The following is a 24073-nucleotide window of genomic DNA, read 5'->3' as shown; positions in this document are numbered from 1 at the left end:
GTGAGAGTTAGAGAGAGAGATGCACAATATTCTTGGGTACAATTTTTTGTGTGTGTACCTCTTTAGGTTTTAGATAGATACATATGAAAGTACAAATGTGCTAAGGGCGTGTTTACACCTGTGCACATATAAAAGGCACAATGACCCTTTGTTCCCAACAATTATTGACTATATCTCATAAGGAGGAGACAGAGGAGCTCCACTAGCTAGCACCTGAATACCTCTACTATTGTATGCAAATAGCGTAGTATTGATGGTCAACTCTCCAAAGAGACTATAAAGTCACTTAGATGCATTACACTCCTATGAACCTTGGTAAAACCAACGTGATGGTATTTAATACCACACTATAGTGGGTTAGGAGATGAGTACCTAAACTCACATATGGACATAATTTGGAGTACGTGGATTCACCTACATTCATAGGATCCACCTTTTCTATGCTAGAGACAATAGACACTAGACTAACCCGCAAATACATAGCACTAGGTGGTTTGGAGAGGAGGTGATCGCAGGTGTAGTTCTAAGAACCCTGCACATCGACACACTTGTCACATCCACACTACTCTATGGAGTAAAAATATGGAGGCCATGTCTTAACCACCACAATAGATCACACCGCACTTATGACAAATGGAGATCAATGAAGAGATCACTTGTGTCCATGATATCTAGGATGATCAGATGTAAGACCTTAGTTCCACATGAGATTATCAAACCTAAGTTAGTAGCCACACCAATTGTGATAGAGACCCTCACTAGATCCATCACATAAATACATAACCTATTGGCTTACCCAAACATGGATATGCACGATTGGCTCAAGTGCTCCAAGTAGCTTATCAAAGAGGGTGTTACTTCATGTTGGTATACACAAATGTCACCCTAGTTTCAGCTACATGTCTTTAGCATGGACAAGTTACCCTCCCTTCCAGGACTCCCTTCATGCACCATCCCTTGATCTAAGTATGTCAGAGATTCACAGGATCATCAAGATGGATCTTACCTGGTTGGATATCAAGTGGACATGGTTGATGCCAATACAAGAGCTCCAAGATGAAGTTCGATTTACCGCAAGCATTTTCTTCATACTATAGTTGATGGATGTATTGTTTTGCTTGAGATACTCGGACACCCACCTTTCAGATGGGATCTAATGTACTATTGGCCAACTAGGTATCTACTTACATCAACTGGAGATTGAAACTGGCAAATACAAATCCATCCTACCAAAGAAGTGCATATGCCAAATATATCAGAGCAAAATATAGAGAAACATTATACCTGCCACTATCCGACTTTGACATCTAAGGCCATTTCCATTGTTTGTTTAGAGACAAATTCAAACCACTATCCAAAGTCCTAGGTTTTACCAAGTAGCGGCCTCTTCCTCCTTGAGATATGGTGACTTTGTGACATGCTCCTCAAGAGTACAACTACTCAAGGATGCTGAGGCCCTTCCCAAAGGCAACTCACACACTTCTTTGGGAGAGAGACTCAAGAGACCTTAGTACAAGTACAACCCCAATCCACATAGGAGACTCTCTCAACACCAAGTTTACACACAAATAGAGAGTATTGCTTGATTGAGCTATTCAACTTAGTCGATCCAAACAACCTCTCGATTCAAATGCCGACAACATCTTCATAGGAAGATACATGAGATTATTGCTTTAGCTAGAGCTAGGCGCTCAATATCCACATGAGATTATACAATCTAGGGCTCACTGTTACTAGACGGAGTTCTATATTTTACACAGCCTTAGTTTCCTTCTTATTTTCTTTATGCTACATGTTTAGCTCAAACAATTGTTGCATCATACACATGATTGTAACTCATGGTCTCATAGGTCATTTTGACATGTTGTAAACATTGATATAGCATATCATATCATTTCTCTATGTGCATGTGTGCACATGTATGTGCATGTGTGCACATGTATGTGCACACGTATGTGTACAAGTGATCAAGTGCCTATCTTACTCACAGATCACATGTTTTATTAGACAATAAATCTAGGTTTAAATCTCACATTTTACTAAGACCTGCTCACCATGCATTCAACCTAACATTTGAGCTAATATATAAAGAGTGCAAGGCTAGGTTTGGGCCATTATAGAGTCATGGATTACACCAATCAAGGTGTCTTAACCTTTCTACTTGAGATACAACGGCTAGAAGACTCTCCTCAAGAGTAGAGTACTAGTATAACAAGGCCTTACAAGCAAGCAACTTACAACTTAAAGATTCCTTCACAAGAGGTATGGTGGCTTTCAAGTAGTGAGTACTGAGGAGGCCCCAATCTATATTTGCCCTAGGGATATTGATTGATTAGCCGGTCTAGCTTGGACAATTTATACATCCTAAATATCAACCCATACATTTGGGACACATGCATAGGATACATGAGGCTAGACCTAGGGCTAGGCCTCCTAATTTCTTATTCACACACAACAAAAATTAGATTATGTGATAGCAACCAATGATGGCCTTTTAGGATGATATGTATATGCATGGTATCTCTAGCCACAAGTCACAACTTCTGTTTTAGACTTATCCTCTTAGCATTTTAATGCTTCCATTATTTGTGATAATATCAACTAGGTTTCGCATTTTGTTTTTAGCTTCTAACTTCTAGCTTGTAATTTCAAATTCTTTTCCAAAAAAGTATCCTTCTATAGATGATTGTTAACTCATGGTCTTAGAGGTCATTTTGATCTTCACAGTGAGATGTGCCCAAAGAGTTTCTCAAGAACCTTGACATCACCTCCTAGAGCCAAATCGAGAGCCAAGCCCATGACAAAATAACCTAGTTCAATGAGTTTGCAACTTGGAAGCCAAGAATGTAGTTTAGAAAAGACTCGCTTACTAACATGTTTACACACTTTGCAAACAAACCAAAGTGCAAGAGGAGCTACAAAAGGAAATCAATGTATGAGGGGGGTTAGATATGAAGGTATAATAGACATCATCTTTAAAATAGTTAATAAAGCTACTTACAAAAGAAGATTGCATTCCATGCATGCTTACGAGGCCGCACTAGCCGATGGCATTAAGAAAGACGAGAGAAAGAAAAGGGTTCAAGTGGAAAATATCATGCTAAATCACCAAGCAAGAAAATAATCAAGCAACTTTGAAGTTCAAAAATATGGAAGATAAAGTTGAAGTATTATGGCAATCAAAAAGTTTAAAGGGAACCAAAAAGTGGATTACACATGAACTTGCACTAGCACAACTCGAAGCATCACCAAGTGGAATTGCCAAGATAAAAATAGCTTCAAAAGGGGACAAAATGACAATCTATCAAGGCAAAACAGTCATCATAGAGGAGTTCAAAAAACCTAGGCACAAAGTTGATTTAGGGAACCAGAACAAAGTGAAAGCGCTAAGATGAAGCTACTAGAAATGAGAGCAAATGGGCAATGAATCAAGGTAGCAAAGCCATCAAAAAGAAAATCGGAGAGCCTAAGGACCTAACATTCTTTAGGGACATGCTGTATTTCTCACCTTTTATAGCCTAAGCTCTAATGTTCTTTAGGGACATGATATGTTTAACACCTTGTATAGCTTTTGCAATTAGTTTTCTTTCTGTGCCAATGGCAACTGCAACCTGAAGTCAATTGTAACTAAAATCTTGGTGTGTCTCTTTGTCCTATATGCCTGTGTGGGTGGTACAAGAGGTCATTAATAACAACTCTCTGTCTCATCATCTTTGTCCAGGTCAGGAAATGTTTCAGAATTGCATTGGACATGGTCACCCAGCAACATGTTAGCCAACTCTAATAGGTGCTCCCAGTCCAAATCATGAGATTCTTCAAAAGCAGAAGTAACCTGAGAATTAAACGAGGCTTTGGAAATAGAATGTGAGGCAGCAGTGACAGCTGTGAATGAAGCAATGAAGAAAATTGCTGAGTAACAAAAGGAAAAGTCAAAATTCTAATTTAGAGAGAGGCGATATCTAGAAGAAATTTCACTTCTAGAGATGTATTTAGAAGAGTAAGAATCTAAAATTAATAATGATGTGCAACAAATGGAACAAATATCGCCTATTCCTAGGAAATGCTCAATTGGATGTGAGGCATAAGAGTGCGCCTGATGCTCGGACTACGAGGGTTCTTCAGAATCCACCATCGAGGCATCAAGAGTGTTTGTTTACTGCGTTTAACTGGTGGCTGAACATCAGAACATGGTAGTATCATCTCAGTACGAGGAACCATTTCTTCCCCCTCATCAGCCTCAGAGTCAGGCCCCAAAGCCTCCACTACCTGATCAATAAAGGCAGTATTCAACTCTGTCATACCTAATACCTATCTATCTGCAGTCACTATTCCTGTTTGAGGCCAAGGGCTGCACAGCAGTCAGCCAAGAACCACACCTCTGTGTGTCTCTCATTTCCCTTCCAGGTCTGCTGCACGCCCCAAGCCTGCACTAGCTGCCTGTACAGGCAGCCACCTTCCCCAATCCGACATGCAAACTTGAGCGTGCTCTCCCCCAGGCCTACGTGCTGCCTCTGCTTGCTGTCCCAGGTTTGTGCACTGCCTCTGCACTCTGTTGCTTCAGGCCTGCGTGTGCTTGCACGTGCGTGTGTGCGCATGCGCGCACACACACACTCTCTCTCTCTCTCTCTCTCTCTCTCTCTCTCTCTCTCTCTCTCTGTGCGTGCGCACATGTGTGTGTGTAATGCCTCAGGTCTGCAGGCCACATTTCAGGTCTGAAGGTCACACAGTTTTGCAGGTGATGGCCCTCATCTGCAGGTGACACAGCGCAGTTCTGAAGGTCATGCTGGTCGCACAGGTCATCTGATGCAAGTCACCTCAAAGGTAAGATGCAGAATGAACTCATGGAAAGAGATCCAGCAGATGAAAGAATTGTTCATCGTCCATCTCTCTCTCTCTCTCTCTCATATCCATATTTCCTAGCCTGGGGAGCTCCAAATGGGTACATATATGTGTTCGCACTCCACAACATGTAAATGCCCCCTAAACACACACACACACACACACACACACACACACATGCACACAAATCTTACAGCGGCATCAATGTTGGCTGGTGACTCATCATTGGGGCTGGAAAGCATTGCAATTATACTCAATAAGATAGTTTCCACCTGCATCAAAAGAGAAAGCCTCAGTTAATACACCTCACCCGATCTGCTTTATTGATTCCAAGCTTTGAATACACCACCTCTTTCAGAAAAAATGCAAGAAATGAAAGCAAAAGCAGCACAAACTTAAAGGTGTAGGATAAGACCGTATGCACTGGAGACCATCGCTCGCTGGCCAGTTCATAACCATTGGGATCATCCCCAGGAGCATGAAGGATAGAGATGCACACTCTTCCATCAGGATAAACTGGAGAAAAATATGAGAGAAGAATAAATTAATATAGCACAAGGGGTGGCCTTGCAGAGACAAAGAGAATCTTCACTGTCACTCCAGTTTTAACTTCCTCTCAATGTGAATTGTGTTATGGGTCTATTGAGAATGTAGCAAGTGTTACATCTTAGTTGCAAAGAGAACATTATGCAAACCTGCTCTTTTATAGAAGGCTGAAATCAAATGTGGCATATAACAAGGATCAGAGGAGGCCACAATGTCATTCTTAACCCTGATAATGTCATTTTTAACCCTGAATTGTTATTCAACCCTATGTATAGCATTTCAGAACAAATGTGTTTCCAATCCGGTCAGAGTTTTATAAAGTGGCAAGGCCAATTATGCCTGCAGCTAATTGAGAAATAAAAGGGCTCCCTGCAAGGAGATTATGCAGGCACCTACTCACCTTTTTCAGTCTGTCTTCTCACTCGGTGCTACACTGCTCAACTTTAGAGAGGGTTCATGCATCCAATTGTTGTGTTCTCATCACTACACTCTAGTTACTGTTGATCTTTTCTCTGTGTGCTTTCTTTACTGCTTTGAACTCATGCAATCGTTGTGAGTCTGTATTTTTGGCATACTTCTCTCTCTAAAGATCCTTGACCTTTCTTCATCTTCTCTATATCTCCCTCATCATGGCTCCTCTTGCATCTCCTCCTAATGATCAGCATGCCAATATTCTTTACTCATCTACCAATGTTATGTTGAAAACTTGTTGTATTCAGCTTTAGGTTTCTATGAGGATGTTATCTCTTGGCATTTCAGATGTTCCCGTTTCACAAAGGAGTGCTGTACGACAGAAAAAGAAGTATTAGTGCTATTATTGTGGCAAGAAGGGACACCTCTAGAAGGACTACAGGACATTAGCAGCTTTACAACAAGAGCAAGCACAGACGGTGACGACGGGTGACAACTCTCTTGGCAAGTCTTCCTCTTCTCCAAGTCCCAATTTAGGCTCCATCTATGAGGTCCAAACGATGGCTACAGAGGCCTCCCTTCCAGGTTGCTAATACAGGTGATGTGGTCATCCCTCATAACTCTCCAGTGTTAGTGAGGGAGTGTGAGAGGGTGGTAAGATGGGGTAGGTGAATCTTATCTATACAGGTATACACATGCAAAGTTCCAAAGAGGGGTTTCCTTGACGCACCGACTAAAGTATGGCAAGTTCACATCCTAGAGCTGGGATTAACATCTAGGTTCATGATGAGCTTGTTATTTGAGAGGGAGTGGGATTGGCTCCTAGTTAGAGCTTGCATGAGGGGACACTTTAGCGGTCCTAGCCAAAGGCAGGGAATCCATGGTCACATATGTTCAAAGGCATTTTTGACAGGATGGTCTTGTATGCTACTGCGAGATATTGTTGACAAATATTGAGAGTTGCCATGATTCTTCTCTATTTTCATGTGTTGGCACAATCAACATCGCCATTAGGTTCTCTCTGAGGCACCTTGGTGGTGGCTTGTGCACTTGCTACTTGGGTATCCATGGTTCTACTAGGTGGTCCTTGTTGTATGTACTATGTATGAAGAAATACCCTAACACGGAAACACAAACAACACCGTATGACAAAGCATAGATTGATAAAAGAACACAATTAGGGTTAGGGTAACTCAGAGACAATGAACACAAAGAATGAATGAAATGATATGACTAGTGAATATACAATGCTCATGCAACAAACACACTATGTAATGAATGAATATTGTACCTCAAACTCTTGTATCTCAAGAATCAAGGTAGGGGTAATGAGCTAGAGGGTGTGTTTACTCCAAACGGATCTCGGATCGATACAAGGCAGCCTCCGGATGTCAAACACCAACAAATACAGCCCGAGGAAGGCTAAATATGATGCAGATGGTAGTACAAGAGAAAGAAAGACTAAAAACGTAGGTAAGGAGAGAAAAACCAAAAATGCAAGTGAGGAGAGAGAAAGACCAAAAGCGTTGGCTGCTACAGGAGAGAGAAAAACTAAAAACGCAAGAAAAACCAACAACAACAGTCAACATGCTGAAATCAGCTCCGAACAGTGTATGGTAGGCTGTAAACAAGTACCAAACTATTATAGACAGCGATGGCCAGCTTAGACCACGATGTCCCTTCGCGTCTGGGTGTGGGCAGCAAGCTGAAATACCTGAAATCTCCAAAAAACGAGATTAAGGCTGAATGGAGGGCAACATACCTATTTATAGAAAGTTTGAGCCCTCCCGAGTGGGTTTGTGCTAATGGGATATAGACACTCTCTAGGAACGCATTTCTTTTTAAATAAACAAGGTTTCTTCCTTAATTAAGCATGTTTTGGGACTGTTTAAGTAAAGCTAATGTATTTTTAGCTCAACACTATGATGGGTCATTATCATTGTATATTGTATTGTATCAGATCACCAATGATCTGAGAGAGGGTGTTAGCAAATATGTCAATTCATGGCTGAGTTTATATATGTGATTTAGTGGGCTATGGCACCAAAATATGACTCTGATATTTAGGCATTTTATAATGGTCATTTTAGCATTTATTGCTGGCCGACTAGCATTAAATGCTAGCCGATCTAACATGATTTATGACATTGTTTTTGCTTATTTATTCATGCTTCTCCTCCACATTCATGATCATTCATCACCTAACTAGTTCTGATGGAGGGAGAGAAGCAAGTGCCAATGCCTTCATAGCTGGTGACTCACATTGGTTCTATATTGTCTCGTATCTTGGTATATGGATTCCATTTCCCGAGTATCACTTTGCTTCTAAGTTCCTTATACAGTGTTCTTTTCTTTTGCAGTGTTTCTCTTTCTCTTTCCTTTGTCTCTTGTGTTCAGCAATTTATTACAATAGTTTCCCACACTTCATCACTACATTCACTTTTGACACACCCTACCTCCCCTACTAGGAGTTACCCAACTGGAGGTGGGAGTCCGAGTCTTGGGTTTAGTCTATATGCCTCTTGCCTTTGATCGACACTCGTCGTCAAAATAGTCAATTCTTTGACAATATTAACAATATCTATTTTTCTTAGGTACATTCTGCCACCACCCGAGTTTGAGGGAGGACTAGGAGTTCCCTTGTGATTCACAAGCTTGATTTTGATTTTGAAATGAGTTTTGAGTAGAATTTTGAGGTTTTTTGTCTTTCCCCTATTGCCCATTCTAAGAAGAAGCAACAAGATCCCCCTCTATGAAGAACATGCTATGAAACTAATCGAATAGCTGAGCATATTGCAATGCAAGCTGGTCAGCTCACAGCAGCAATCACCACCAGTTCAGCAATGTTAGACAGGCTGAACTCAGCCACAAATGGTGTTAGACAACTAGACAACAAGTGCTTGATGAACTCAGCCACAAATGGTGTTAGACAGCTAGACAACAAGTGCCTGATGAAGGACAGCAATGATGGACAGCTCCACCTGAGATATCCTCCACGAATAGGGTGTGGGGAGCAAAGATATGGCACCTGCAAACTGCAAAAACGAGATTGGGCTGAGTGGAGGGTAACCTATCTATTTATAGAAAGCTTGGGTTCTCCCAAATAAGGTTTGTGCTGATGGGACACAGACACTCTCTAGGAACACGTTTCTTTTTAATAAAGAGGTTTAATTCTTTCACGAAGCATGTTTTGGGGCTGTGATAAAGCAGCTAATGGATTTTTAGCTCAACAAGCACTAGCAGCACTGCAACTTTAGCTAGACATTTAGGATCTGCTCCTCACACGCCAACTACCAAATACACTAGCCATATATAGAGGAGGATCTCAAATAAAAGACCCAGCACTAACCCTAACTGGTCCCTATGGAGAAGGTCACTTCTCATCTTGGGAAAATTCTGCACACATCAACCATTGTAGCCTTTTCTCTTACACAAGCAGATCAAGACCAGCATGCAAGACTATGTTGCCAAATAGCTAATATGATGAGGAGTACCACACCAATCCAAGTGTGACCATAGAGCAGCTCTCACACTGTGAGTCACACCACATCACAAGAAGCAAGCCCATTTTGCAAGGATTGAGGAGCAGCAGATCATACTAGGATGGAGTTTCATGACATGAGATCAAGAGGAACAATCTTAAGTAATGTATGAAATCGGTTCATAATACTCATACAAGATGTCATTCTCCCCCAAGCAAGGTAATTCATAAAATATTGCGTTTCAGCATGAAACATTTCACCCTTGATAGGTCCTAAGTGAAACACTGCATGAAACAACAAACTAACTCATTCGAGATAAATATATTCAACAGTATTTTAACAGACATTATTTTTTCCCCTTGGACTGAAATGGGTAGGCAAAACATTGTACACAAAAACATTTCATTAGTGAAATGCAACTATGGCGTTTCATTCCTAATAAAACACATTTCATGATTACCAAACTCCCCAAGTCCCTAATCTTAGAGAGAGACTAATGCAAGAGTCACTCTTTTCCTAAGCATATAAACAATGTTTTAGGGAGGTCTCAGAGGTTACAGTAGCATCAACAGGAACAACATAATGTTGGTTCAGTAAGTGTGAGCTTTGCCCTTATACACATATGACTATAGAAGACTCGGAGCCTATTTCCATTGAGAAGAGTTGCACATGATTTGTGGTTGCATCCCTAAGGCGGCTAGCACAAACACATGATGGCATGCCATTTAGCATGATCAGCCACCAGATTAGTGTCCCAAGTCAAATATTATACCTATAGCTTAAATCAAAATTCAACAACTCACTGTTTTAAACAAGTTTCATAGACTATCAAGTCAAATATGCTTTATAGAAGGTTGATCTAACGAAACAATATGCTTAAATAGTTTCATTTCAATCAATCCATGGTTGATAAAACCAGGCCATAAGGAAACTGACACAAAGCTAATGTTGTTCGCACTTTGGTAATGTCATCAGGCTTTCACCTTTTGTGCAAGCCTGCATATGGCCTAAACTAGGCATCTAGAGAGTGGAACCAATTCATAATGTCACGAGGTTTTCACCTCTTGTGTAAGCCTGCCTATGGTCTCTAACTAGGCACCTAGAGAGTGGCACCAACAAATTGACCATTACATCATCAAGTTTGAATTTAGAAGGGTGATTTCCAAACCCCACTACGGGTAGATCACATGGATATCTTATATGTGGGACCATTTGATCATCACAAGGGACATTGCGGTCACATAGCTCACATGAAGGGGCCACTATGTGGAGGATTCGACATGATTGATTGGGGCCACATACATTTCATTTTATGCCTAGATATCTTTGAAGTACCACATGATGGTATTTTCAGTTCACAGCAAAAATACACCCAAGGATAGAGCAATAATGATCCATGGACCCCTCCAAGCTGTCCCTAAAACCTCATGGTGAGTTGGCAAAATGCTTTCTAGGTATCAAGACTCGTGGTCAGATACTTGATATCATTCTTTTCCTTGACACATAGGCCTCTTCATTCGCACAAAGGCAACATGTGCACCAGCCCAAAGGTCACACCGTCGAGGAGGTGCTAGCAGATCTTAGCTTTCTACTCTTCAGTAGCCAACAGTCCTGACAATCATAGCTAAGACAACATCCTCAAGAACCCTTTGTTTCATGCTCACACAAAGCAATCCTAGAGTGGGAGTTGGAGCTTATAAATTGTTCTACAAGGACAATGCATAGGACCTTTTTATAAAGTTCCAAAAACAAGAGCCCCATGTAAGATGTTTCTTTTTGAATTGCTAATCTCCTAGCTTCATTTATATGATTCTTCAGAAGCTCTTTCAGAACAAAAACAAATTTGTTAGTCCTCCCAATTATTACTCGTTTAATTGAATTGCACATGCTACTGGAACCTAAACATGCATAAGAAAATTATAGCCATACGCAAAGGAAAAGCCTTAACTGTGTGTAGCAAAGGAAAAGCTTTTATTGTGTGTAATTTGACCAGTTAGCATGCAGAGTGATCAGTGTGAGGGCTCAGGGCTCATGCTATTTGAACCTAAACATGCATAAGAAAATTATAGCCATACGCAAAGGAAAAGCCTTAACAGTGTGTAGCAAAGGAAAAGCTTTTATTGTGTGTAATTTGACCAGTTAGCATGCAGAGTGATCAGTGTGAGGGCTCAGGGCTCATGCTATTTGTTCCTAAACATGATAAGAAAATTATAGCCATACGCAAAGGAAAAGCCTTAACTGTGTGTAGCAAAGGAAAAGCTTTTATTGTGTGTAATTTGACCAGTTAGCATGCAGAGTGATCAGTGTGAGGGCTCAGGGCTCACATACAAAACCACGTGAACTACTGCTCACTAATGCTGTGGCAGTGTGGAGGGTTTTAAGTTAGCAGTACGCTTAATAGAAAGAATTTACACTTACTACAGCATATATTTTAAAAGGCTACTAATTTGATAACTAACACTGCAGTGTGCAATATACATTTAAAAAAGTCCAAAGCAAGGTAAATTACCATTTGGATGCCACATCTCTGAAGTGAACCTGACAGTTGGAGGACTATTAGGATAATTTGTAGGAAAACTCATAATTGCATTGAAAACTCCACCTTCACTGCCATCATCCACAATTTAAAAAAAGAGTTTGGGAAGCTGAGAACTAAGCTTTAGAAGATGACTCAAGCATGATGGTGCAAAACATCATTAAAGGTAACCGAAGGATTATTTTGGGAACAGCAACTGATATATAATAATGCTATCGTGTAAGCTGGAGAGTAAGTTCACTACTCAGAAACATATAACCCACTAAAAGAAATTTTTGCATGCAAACAACCTGCAGAGCAGACCTTCTTCATTAGAAAATAAAACTTGCATGAGATGAACGATTACCATAAAGGTGGAATTCACTGTAATGGTAATTGAGAATACAAAACTTCAACATGACTTCAATGCAAATACAGTAGAGTATTTTAGTGAAGATAATAACAAACTTGAAGCACTCAAACACAAAGGTATAATATATAGGACCCTATGTCGAAGATCAATTTTTCTAAGTAAAAGATGGTGTATACTTCAATATAATGATACATTGCTAGGCAATAGACATCCCACACACACAGATACTTTTGTTATTTGTTGTTGTCTGGTCTCAGCAGAATTTATGTCTCCAATAGCTACTTGAAATGAAGCCTTTTTTTTATACTGATGATGAAATACTCGTAGCTAAACATTTGTTTCTAGTAGTTGAATAAACTAGACATTTAGAGTAAGCATCAGAGAATCTCTATGAAACAATCATAAACTGTTGAGAATTTCTCCAGCTCCATTTTGCATACACCCATATTTTGGGCCAGTTTGTCTTTAGGGTTGGATCATTTTATTTCCACCCACTAATTCCTATTGAGATTCAAATGACATCCCACTTTTGTCCTATTTATACGAAACCACTCTTCAGTCACTCATTCCATTATTCAATCATTTCCTCATTGTACATTCTTGTCGGTCATGATACATAGCTTATTTGTGTTTCTTCCTCCACTCTCCATGTTCCTCTCTTCCACTGTGCAGAAGACTTTTATCATGGTATCACAGCAAGGCTATGGAACTGATTGTGATGGTGTGAAACAGCAGCCCAGGTTATAACATGATTTAGTAGCAGCTCAACTGGCACCAAGTCTGAACACGGTCAACAGCGTGCTGTGGCACAAGTTGTGCAATCCCCCTGATGAGGCAACAGGGCCCAGGCACAAGTCACACAACACCCTATAAGCCTACAATGTTAGCACAGCAAGTCAAACTTTCCCCCTGTGATTTCTCAAAACGCAAGGCTTATGTTTTCTCCAAAACCAAAGGTTCATTTACTTCTTGTTCTCCTACTCCATTACTTCACAAGACAAGTTCGTTTGTGAGCAGCGTGAGTACCATGTTCAGCATCTGTATGATTTATATAACTTATGTGATTTTTGAGCAAGGCAGCTTATGAGACTTATGTAACAAATTGGCTTTACTTGAGTTAGCAAGTTTCGAAGGTGAAAGCTTTGTGAGAGTGCATAACAGAAGCAGGTGAAGAGAAGAGAAGAGCTGATGAAATGCAAAAGGAACAAAAGGAAACAGTGACCTGAACACCCATACAAGGCTGCACACAAACAGCACCTGCACCCAACGCAGGTGCATCCACAAGGGCGCCGGACTAGTGGCAAAAGATGGGAATCTAACTGAGGAAGATCAGTGAGAATGGTGGCTGGCTGGAAGATAGGATGTGTAGAGACATGGGCTGGGCTGCCTGCGCCCGAAAAAATCCCATAGATCAGATGTGTCAAGAATACACTTGATCTTGCACTTGCACGACCAAATGCCCAATTGGAGACATCGAGCTTGTCTTTCCCCAGAAGATGGGGATGGACGAGCACCTAAACAGGTGGTAGTGGTGTGATTGCCATCTGCAGAATAGAGGATGCAGATAGTGAAGAGGTATGGGAAAGATGAAGAGATGGGGGATGGGAGAGAGCTTGGTCAAGGACCGTCTCACAACCTCTTTGTCCGCATCGATCCTCGTGATCCACAAGACTGTTAGCAATGTTGGTCGAAGTGTTCCATGTGAACACACATTTACACATTTGTATTTACACGTGCGTTAAATAAATATTTTGTATACATGCAAGTGAAGATACTTTAATTGGCTTATGTGTGTAGTGTTAGCAAATGGCATATGAATGCACTTTTAGAGAAATGTAAATCTTTTTTGAAGTAGCAAGAAGTCTCTGGAAAAAGTGACACCTACAGACACATCAAGAATTCTCCAGAAAGTAGTAGATATTTGTACCTTGCTAAAGGTCCGTAAAAGGGCCTTTGATGTGATATGTATTCAATCTTTCCACCTAATAAATTGAAGTGGCATTTTATCATTGTGCCTCAAGACTCTTGCTCTCTCTAATATCTCTCTCTCTACCTCTACCTTCTCCCTGCATTCGTTGTTCCAAAACATCTCATGTAATATCAGATCCTTCTTACCCTTAACATTTGATGATTAAAGATCTACCTCAATCTAACAGTCTCTGTTCCTCCTCAATTGTCGGTTGGCCATGTGAATCTGTTTTCTGCCCTCTCCATCTGTCCACTATCAAACCTGCCAAATTTTCTCCTCCCTGCCCTCTAGTTTGCTGTCATCTTCTGCTGTCCACTGTTGTGTTCATTATCTATCTGCTGTCTCATAATCACATGTTTCCTGCCTTCAATTTCTATTTATTCTACTTCTCTCAACATTACTGATCAGTAAATCCGCAACTTGTCCAACTTTCAGGTGCTAACTTTTTCTGTCCAGGCAGACAAAGACAATAAACGGAAATGGATTTGTTGCCATCTATACCTCTTCAGCAGTCAAGGTGAAAGCATGTGCTTGCAAGGCACAAATTCAAGTTTGTAGGATAGGAATCTTCATTATCGGCAAGCGCAAACTTCACATCAAAGTTTTTTTCATTCAGTAACTATCTATGATACGATTCACTCCAAAGTGCACATCAAAATCTGTCTTCATCTCTTTCTCCAATTCTGTCTTGTGTGCACACACTCAGTGTATTGTCTTCATTCCGAGACTTAGTCAAAGACGAGAAAATCTATATTGAAGTCCTATTTTCAACATCTATCTCCAATTCAGTTAAAGGGGCATCACTTCATCAAAGTTCTGTCTTCTTCAATCAACCTCTGATTTAGTCATTCAAGAGGGAATTTACATTAATGGACTCATCAACAAAAGGTGTTTTCAAGATCTAATCTTTTACGCATATGTCTATTGCACTGTCCTTGTTTGTAGAAAGGGAGAGTTCCATCATTGGGCAAAGTCAAATAAGCTAATCTTCTCTCTTCTCCAGTAAAATGACACAAATTCAGACATGTTCAGTTTGATCTGTAAAGAAGATAAACGGACCAAATTATTCCCTCTAGAGCTTCATGGTAAAAAATGTCATTGTTACTAAAGGCCCTTGGGGAGTCCTCAAAGGCACTATGCCTTGCCCAACTCTTCCCCAAGCGCCTACCACTGAACAATTAGCTAAATTTAACTCGTGGGAAGCACGAGAGCTCAAGCCCTTGCAGTAATTTCTTTAACAGTAAAAAGGAGCATAATCCCCAACATTAGATCTTCTCACACTACCAAACAAGCTTGGGAAGCATTAGAAACCATCCTTCAAGTAAAACATCAAGCCCAGATTGCATATCTTTGTAGGCGACTGGAATTGTGTCAAATGAGTGAGGATGATTCCGTGATGGACCACCTCACTAGCCTGCAAAATATTCGAGAATGGCTTCAAGGTGTCGAAGAAACAATCCTTGGCAAAGAAATGATCACTTACACATTGAATTCTCTTCCCAAATCCTACCATAACTTCCACGCTTCTCTGAACTCCTCTCTCCATGGAAATGCTAGCCTGCTTCAATTTCAAGAGTGAGTCAACTTGCTCCTACAAGAGGAGCAACCCGTACTCCATCAAGGTGACTCAAAGGCTTTCTTTGACAAATACAAAGGGGAGTCTTGCAATAACAGTCACAAAACTTATATTCCAACCTCAAAGGAAAACTCTAACAAATTGGTCATTCAAAAATGAGGATCATCACAAATTTCTAGTTCGCAAAAAGGGGAAAATGCAAAGAAAGGCACATGTCACTACTATAAGAACCCATGTACTGCATCAATGAATGCAAATACCGGCTTGCAAAAGAAAAGAAGACCAAAGACTTAGCAATGACAATCTCCTCAACCCAAGTTCTACACATCAAGTCGAATAGGCCACTCTTGCCCTTTCAAATGCTTGAACCTTCTTTGTATGCAATTATGATCCATAAGAAGAAAAAGCCCCTTGCACTTCATCCACACCTCATCTATGGTATTTTGACAGTGGTGCTACTAAGCACATCACTTCACATAAAACCTTGTCTGATACCCTAGTCTCAACTCCATCTAGAAAAATGGTACAATGTGCTCATAACTATTCTTATCAAGTTAAAGACATTGAAGCAATGTAATCATTGCAGCTAACAGTGGACATGTTGTTTAAAAAACATACTTTGTATCCCCAATATTTAGGAAGATCGATTGTTTGTATCTTGTATTTCCCTAGCTGGTTGTTCTATATTGTTTAAGAGAGATAAGAGCATTGTACAAGACCCCAAGAAAGAGAGTATGATTGTAATATCAAGGTCACTTCTTCAAGGCTTGTACCAGCTAGATCAAGTACAAGAGGCAAAAGCATTCACCACCATCTATCTAAGAGACCACTAGAGATAGCACATCTCTAGCATTCCCACTTTGGTCGCAAAAGCTACAAGAGTTTGCAACTTCTATGACAACTCCACATCGTGAAGGACATTCTAGACATTGTAGAGCCCCCTAAACAACACCACCTATGTAAAGGATGCATTATTGGAAAGATGCATTGCCAACCATTTTTGAAGGACAGATGTGTCAACACCTCAAAGAAATTAAAGCTCATTCACAATATAATTTGTGGGCCCACACATACACTTGCTCTTCATGGATATTTCTATTTTGTAACTTTAATTAATTAAGAGAAAACATCCTCTTGGTACACTTTTTAGGTGGATTTTGGCACTATAATATTATGATTTTGAACTTCCATATGTAAATTATAAAGATAATGAAATAACAATTCTTTTGTAAAGAACGCACATCAAGATTTAGAATATGGAGCTTGTCTTCATTGATCATCATAATTTGGCTCAACTATGAGAAGAAGATGACAAAATATCTCAATAATAAAAGCTTTCATTAGAACAAATAACAATGGTGAAGAAACAAAGAGATTTATTATCAAAGATAATCTCCTTTGTTCTATGTTAGGGAAACTTAGTTACAGAAGTAACATTTATTACAAAATTGAGAAATGCAAATTAACTTATAATCTTCGACGATGGACACCCTGTTGGCTCCAAAACTAGCACCCATTTCGGTATTTATTTAACTTAATTGAAGAAGAAGTTGATATACAATGGGATTCTCCCAATCCCTTTCGGTATTCCAACTCTCCTTGCTATCCAAAATGACTTGCAAGTCTTCAATCTCTAAAAACAACTTCAACCTTGTTGGATCCAAGTCTTGGAGCTTCCAATTTCTGGCACACTTCCTGAGGCATCAAGTTGATGATAACGGCAACACCAGAGATGACCTGATATTAGAAGGAAGGAAGATGACCTGATAATGTGTATGACTACTAAGTGGGGAACGGCTACAAATAGCCACAAACCCCCTAAACTGGCCAACTAAATCTGAAAATGCCATAAATGTTGGTCATGGCATAATAAATGCCTAGAAAATTCCAAATGGCCACCATGATGTAAGAAGGCTAGTGTAGAAGACATCAAACCGGGGAGATGGCAGCTGAGTCAAAAGAATCATGTCCATATCCTATGAAGAGATCATCCTGCCGAGGGACGCAAGCTCATCCATCATGTCCTTTAACTTGTTGATATGATCCTTCATGGAAGGAGAATCATCAACAGCGAGCATCCTCATTTCTTCTCAAGAGTAATCCAGTGGGCAAAGGTCTTCTGATGGTACAAAGAAGCAAGCTTTGTCCACACTTCCACTTCTTTTCACAACCTGCGCACATGCACTAGGACAAAATCCTGTAAAGAGAAAATATCAGGATCTAGAGTTGAGCCAATCCCATAAGGCCACACGATCCATCGATGATCCAACTCTGGAATCCTCCACTAGATGATAAATAGGGTGGGTAACAAACTCCCAAAGATCAAAGGTATCATGGATACTATCATGGGGACGTGAAATTTTGAGATGCTTTAATCTTACAGATAACATTAGATTAAATTATTAATCAAATGTGCAAGATTGTTTGACACATGTGATGCACATGGTAGTTATTTCATGATAACGAGCCAAGGACCCCGAGGATGCAGTAGATATCAAAGGTAAAAGTTGTAATAAGTTATGCTTGACAAGTACTAGGTTATACCCGATGTCAAATTTTAGCCTAGACTAGTTTATTGACCACTAATGTCAGTGGTGATTAGAGACTAGGCATTAACTAATTAATTAATGTTGGTGTAAGGGCTAATAACTACTCAAGGCTACTTGAAGTATCTGAAGATACATTTCACTGCTTCCCAATGTGACTTGCAAAGGTTAGACATGAATCTACTAACAACTCCCACTACATGAGCAATGTCAGGGTGAGTTGCAACCATGGCATACATCAAAGATTCACAAGCTGATGCATGAGGTATGCCCTTCATAGCACTAGCAACTGCATCATCCTTTGGGCAATCAGCTTTGCTAAGCTTTGTATGTGGCGGTAAAGGCACAACAAGAGGCTTAGCATCAGCCATATTAAACATGTGAAGTACTTTGCTAAAGTACTTGTCTTGTGAGAGAAACAAGTGTTGCTCTCTATCTCTTTTAATGCGCATGCCCAAAATGTGTTCAGCTACCCCCAAATCTTTCATTGAGAAGGCTGAACTCAGCTACCTTTTAAGAGCATTCGAAGTACTCTTATGCTTTCTTGCAATCAGCATCTCAACCACATATAAAACCAGCACAATAAGGCTTCCATTATCAACCTTTTTAGCATATAAGCAATGATCTGCATGACTGCGTTTAAATCCATGCCTGAGCATGAAGGTATCAAACTTTTTATACCACTATCTAAGGGTTTGTTTCAGCCCATATAAGCTGTGTTTCAGCTTACAAACCAGATGCTCTTTGTTAGAAGTCATTCCCTATACAGCTGTGGGCAGAGCAGTACGGCCAGAGTGCAGTCGCAGAGGATGCCACGTCAGCTGGTCGGACGGGGTGCCACGTGGCACAGTTTGCTGCAGTCGGCTGCCTTAAATGCAGCCGACCTGGTGCTGGGAATTTCCTATTTTTTGGCTCGTTATAGCCAGTTCGTGGCGCACTCCAGCATTCATTATTTCAGGTTCTGATCGTGAGATCTGTTGGCTGAGACCGGGCTGACGGAGATCGAGGTCATCAAGTCGGAGACATACACAGATATTTCCTCTGCCCCCCTGTGTATTTCTGCACTCTTATACAGTATACTACATCGCAGATTTTCTGCGTTTACACTTTCTCCTTTTCTCTCTCTCTCTTCTCTCTGTGTTCACTCTCTCTCAGTCTTTGTCCTACGCTTTCGCATCGCTGCACTCTGACATGGTATCAAAGTGGTGAAGATGGACTGACTGAAGGCTGAACCTATCTGAAGAGGAGATTTCAACACGACACAAGGCTGCATTTCCAAGATTCGAGGGTGAGCGGGAGGGCTGTGCATCGTATCAAGGCTGAAGCGAGCGTGGGCGTGCGAGAAAGGAGTCTAATCGGTGAATTTGCTGCAGGTTATTGTTGTTCGAAGGGGAGGAAGGCTGTGTTTGAGGTCTTCCATTGCAGATTTTACCTTTTCATCACCTCCAGCGGGTGAAGAAGGTTTGGGCAGCGGAGGAACCAGCCCTAGAAGGCTGCGTTTTCACAATCAGAGGGGGCTGATTTTGTGTTTATGCAGCTATTGCATGTTAACATGTCTACAAAGACTGATTTGGAGTTCCAAGCAATCATGGACAGGAAGGTGCCTATCTTACCAGCTCTTCCATTAGATCAAAAGCTTGATGGTGACAATTACTGCATTTGGCGGGTGATGATGTTGGCCATTTTGGAGTCTTATGATTTGGCAAAACTGGTGATGGAGGAGATTAACAGACCCTCGATGAGGGATCAGTCCAAACTCTCTTCCAATGCTCATGCGGAGTTGACCAAGGCCCAGTCTCATTGGGACAAACTAAATGCCAAGATTCGATCTTTTCTATTTCTGTCTTGCACTACAGCCGTGATAGTTCACATCAAGCACTTGTTGGTGGCTCGAGAGATATGGTTGGAGCTCGACCAGATGTACAATCGGATAATCCTAATGAAGAGGGTTTCTTTGGAGGTGCAGATGCGGACCTTGTTCGTAAATAAGTCTTCTTCGCTTCGGGAACACATCAACAAGCTTCGGCAGCTTCAAATGCAAGTTCAAAATGTGGGGAAGCCTATTTCCTCCGAAGAAGACATGGCGATCACTTTACTATCCCAGTTGCCGCTACGATTCAGTACTTTTTATTCCGCTCTTATTGCATCAAGGCGGGAGTCAACTCTTCGGTGGGAAGAGTTGGTTCCTATGGTCTTGGACCACGAGGAACAATTGAAGGGACACAATGCTTCCAAATCGGAGGCATCGGTTGGTCAAGCCTCTCAGAAGAAGGAAAAGGACCAAAAGGAGAAAAAAGAGGACAATTTGTGGAAAAACCGGTCACTGGAAGAAGGATTGCCCCAACAAAGACAAGAAGGATACCAAGAAGAAGGACATGAAGAATTTTGGAGCGGTGGCTACACCTTCATCAGCTGCTTTTCTACACTTAGCAATCATTGAGGACTCTACATCGAAGACTTCTGATGCTGCCACGATAGCTCCCCAGGCCCGAGAGTGGATTGTGGATAGTGGTGCCTCACGGCACACAACTCCTCCTTCCGTTGATGTTGCCCATTTGCGACCTTCGCGTGGACAAATTCTCATTGGAGACAGCTCTTCTATGTCTATTGCTGTGCGGGGTGAGATGCAGCTTATTCCAAATGGACATGGTGATACCCACACTTCTGAGGTGTTGCATGTACCAGGTTTGGGGAATCATTTACTTTCAGTCCATAAGATTTGTGCTCTTGGCCTCTTGGTGGAGTTTGACAGTGATATTGTTGGAGTCCTTGATCGTGGATTGAGAAAGGTTCTCTCTGCAGGGTATGAGGAGAATGGCGTCTACAAATTGAAGTCTTCTTCAGCTCTTACTTCTCTTCTTCCTACTTCTCAGACACAGTCCGAGCTATGGCATGCTCGGTTTGGCCACCTAAACTACGAGTACCTTCGAAAGGCGTCGCAAGGGTCGTTTTTCCGAGGATTTCCAGACATAGTGGTAAGCCATCAGCCATGTGTCTCCTACATTCGTGGGAAACTGCATCGGGATGCGATTCCTAACAAAGCTTCTAGGCGGTCTACTTCACCCGTGGAGCTTGTATCTACGGATCTTTGTGGCCCGATGAGGATTGAGTCCCTAAAGGGGAGCTTGTACTTCATGTTGATCGTAGATGACTACAGCAAGATGACTTGGACCTATTTCTTGACTTTAAAGTCAGAGGCTTTCTCTCACTTCAAGAATTGGCTTCTCTTTGAAGAGAACCGTTCTGGACAACGAGACTAAAGACCTTACATTCAAACAAGGGAGGTGAATTTATTTCTAATGAGTTTGCTTGTTTTTGTGCAGATAAAGGCATTCACCAAGAGTTTGCTAACACCAATACTCCCCAAGAGAATGGCATTTTGGAGCGGAAGAACCGAAGTGTGATCGACATGGCATGCACCATGATGAAGCACCAACAGACACCTCAGTTTCTGTGGGCCGAGGCAGTGGCTACCGCAATTCACATCCTCAATCGATCTCCCATTTCGGCCATTGACAGGATGACACCTTTTGAGGCTTACTTCGAGACTAACCCTGATGTCTCTTATTTCAGGATCTTTGGGTGTGATGCTTATGTGCACATTCCGAAGACATAGTGTGATAAGTTCGAGGCGGCTTCTCGACGACAGGTTTTTGTTGGCTATAGCTCCCAATCCCAAGGTTATCGTTTGTTTGATCCCGTCGAGCGGAATGTCTACACGAGCCGAGATGTGCGGTTTGTGGAAGTTCCGGCCACAGAGGGAGGTGAGGAGCACCCCATCTTTGGAGATCCAGGGGAGAGTTGGGCTCCCGACACAGTTCCTTGGAGCCAGAGCCTCTTGATGGAGATTCTTCTTTTGATTCAGAGTCTTCTCTTCCACCGGTCACCCCCAAGGAGCTTTCACCGGTGGATGTTCCTGAGTCTTCAACAAATGGAGAGCGACGCGGAGAGGTTCATCCTCCTCCTCGTTGGGCCCGTGACACACTCCGAGATTCAGGGATCGAGGGGGTCTCTGAGGAGTGGGAACTGCAAGATGGACTGCAAAGGTCACGGAGGAACCAAGCACATTCTTCGGAGCTTGTTTGCTCCAACTATTGTTTGCTGACCCGTGTTATGCAGGATCGTGAGCCCACTTCAGTGAAGGAGGCTTTGCAGTCTAATCATTGGCGGAAGGCCATGGAAGCCGAGTTGGAGGCTATTGAGAGGAATGGCACTTGGTCTCTTGTGCCTCGTCCCTCTCACAAGAAGGTGATTGGTGTCAAGTGGGTCTTCAAGACCAAATACCTTAGCAATGGTTCTTTGGACAAGCACAAGGCTCGCCTTGTTGCTAAAGGTTTTACTCAGCGCCCAGGCATTGATTTTCATGATACTTTTGCCCCCACTACTTGTATGGTGACTATTCGAGCTATTCTTGCCTTGGTTGGTCATCGGAGATGGCCTGTCTATCAGCTAGATGTGAAGTCAGCCTTTCTTAATGGTGACTTGCAGGAGGAGATCTATATTGAGCAGCCTCCTGGCTTTGGATCCTCGGATGGGAAAGTTTACAGGTTGAAGAAGGCCTTGTATGGCCTCAAGCAAGCTCCGTGTGCATGGAACGAGAAGATTGACTCGTTTCTTCAGTCGAAGTTGGGATATCGGCATTCTACAGCCGATCCGCAGCTTTATGTGCACACTTCCGAGTTTAGTTGTGTGTTTGTTTGTGTTATATGTTGATGATTTGATTTTGACAAGGGATCATGCACATAAGATCCGAGAGAGATTTTTCTCTCTTAGCAGAGGTACATTCAAGAGCTCTTGGTGACTTTTGAAATGGAGACTTGTCGGCCCATTACTACTCCTATGGATCCGAATTGGAAGGCCACTTCACACTCGGATTCTCCTGTGATGGATGCTTCATGCTACCGTCAGTTGATTGGATCCTTGATTTGGCTTCTCAACACTCATGTTGATCTTTGTTTTGCTGTGGGTCTTTTGGCAGGGTTCATAATGGAACCCAAATAGGTGCATTAGCAGGCTGCCCTAAGGATTCTTCGGTATTTAAGGGGGACTTCTAACTTAGGGATTTCTTATCCCACAAGTTCAGATGCTTCAGATTTTAGTTCTTGCAGGTTGGAGTGACTGGAATTGGGCTGGCAATGTGGACCACCAACGATCTACTACAGGCTACTGTTTTATCTTCGGTACAGGTGTTATCTCTTGGAGTAGCAAGAAGCAGCCCACGGTAGCCCTTTCTTCTACTGAGGCAAAGTATCGGGCTGCGTCTTCCACCACATGTGAGGTTGTGTGGCTTCAAAGATTGTTGGAGGAGCTTGGCTGCCCCCAAACTCGTCCTACTCTACTGCGGTGCAACAATGAGAGTTGCATTGCCTTGGTACGGAATCCAGTATTCCATGCCCGGACGAAGCACATTGAGATCTAGTATTACTTCATTCGGGAGAAGCTTTTGGATGGCACCATTGATATGGAGTTCTGCAAGACGGAGGATAATCTTGCGGATTTGTTTACGAAGGCGCTTCCCCAGGCTCTTCTTCGGCAACATTCCAGATCCCTCAGTCTTCTGCCTTGTCCAGGATCTGAGAGGGGTGTTAGAGAGTCATTCCCTATACGGCCGTGGGCAGAGCAGTACGGCCAAAGTGCAGTCACAGAGGATGCCACATCAGCTGGTCGGACAGGGTGCCACGTGGCACAATTTGCTGCAATCACCCAGTTTTATGCAGTGCTGGGAATTTCCTATTTTTTGGCTATTTATAGCCAGTTCGTGGCACACTCCAGCATTCATTATTTCAGATTCTAATCTTGAGATTTGTTGGCTGAGA

At 41.8% G+C, this 24073-nt stretch overlaps 1 protein-coding gene across 1 annotated transcript in view; it reads right to left on the bottom strand.

Annotated features, from left to right (window-relative positions):
* Positions 1-24073, bottom strand: part of LOC148040148 (ubiquitin-conjugating enzyme E2 7-like) — a 50220-nt gene that overhangs the window by 8119 nt on the left and 18028 nt on the right. The window contains exons 3-5 of the mRNA XM_087697067.1: positions 11788-11885; positions 5255-5355; positions 5034-5111 (exon numbers count right to left, since the gene is read on the bottom strand). Coding sequence (XP_087553193.1) covers positions 5034-5111; positions 5255-5355; positions 11788-11885 — 277 coding nt within the window. The remainder of the gene's footprint in view (positions 1-5033; positions 5112-5254; positions 5356-11787; positions 11886-24073) is intronic.

The sequence above is a fragment of the Lygodium microphyllum genome, chromosome 2 (assembly GCF_053477565.2).
Source record: "Lygodium microphyllum isolate KBCC chromosome 2, Lygodium_microphyllum_v1.1.10, whole genome shotgun sequence".
In the NCBI taxonomy this organism is placed as follows: domain Eukaryota; kingdom Viridiplantae; phylum Streptophyta; class Polypodiopsida; order Schizaeales; family Lygodiaceae; genus Lygodium; species Lygodium microphyllum.
The sequence above is the reverse complement of the archived record's forward strand: the minus strand, read 5'-3'. Positions and strand labels throughout refer to the sequence as shown.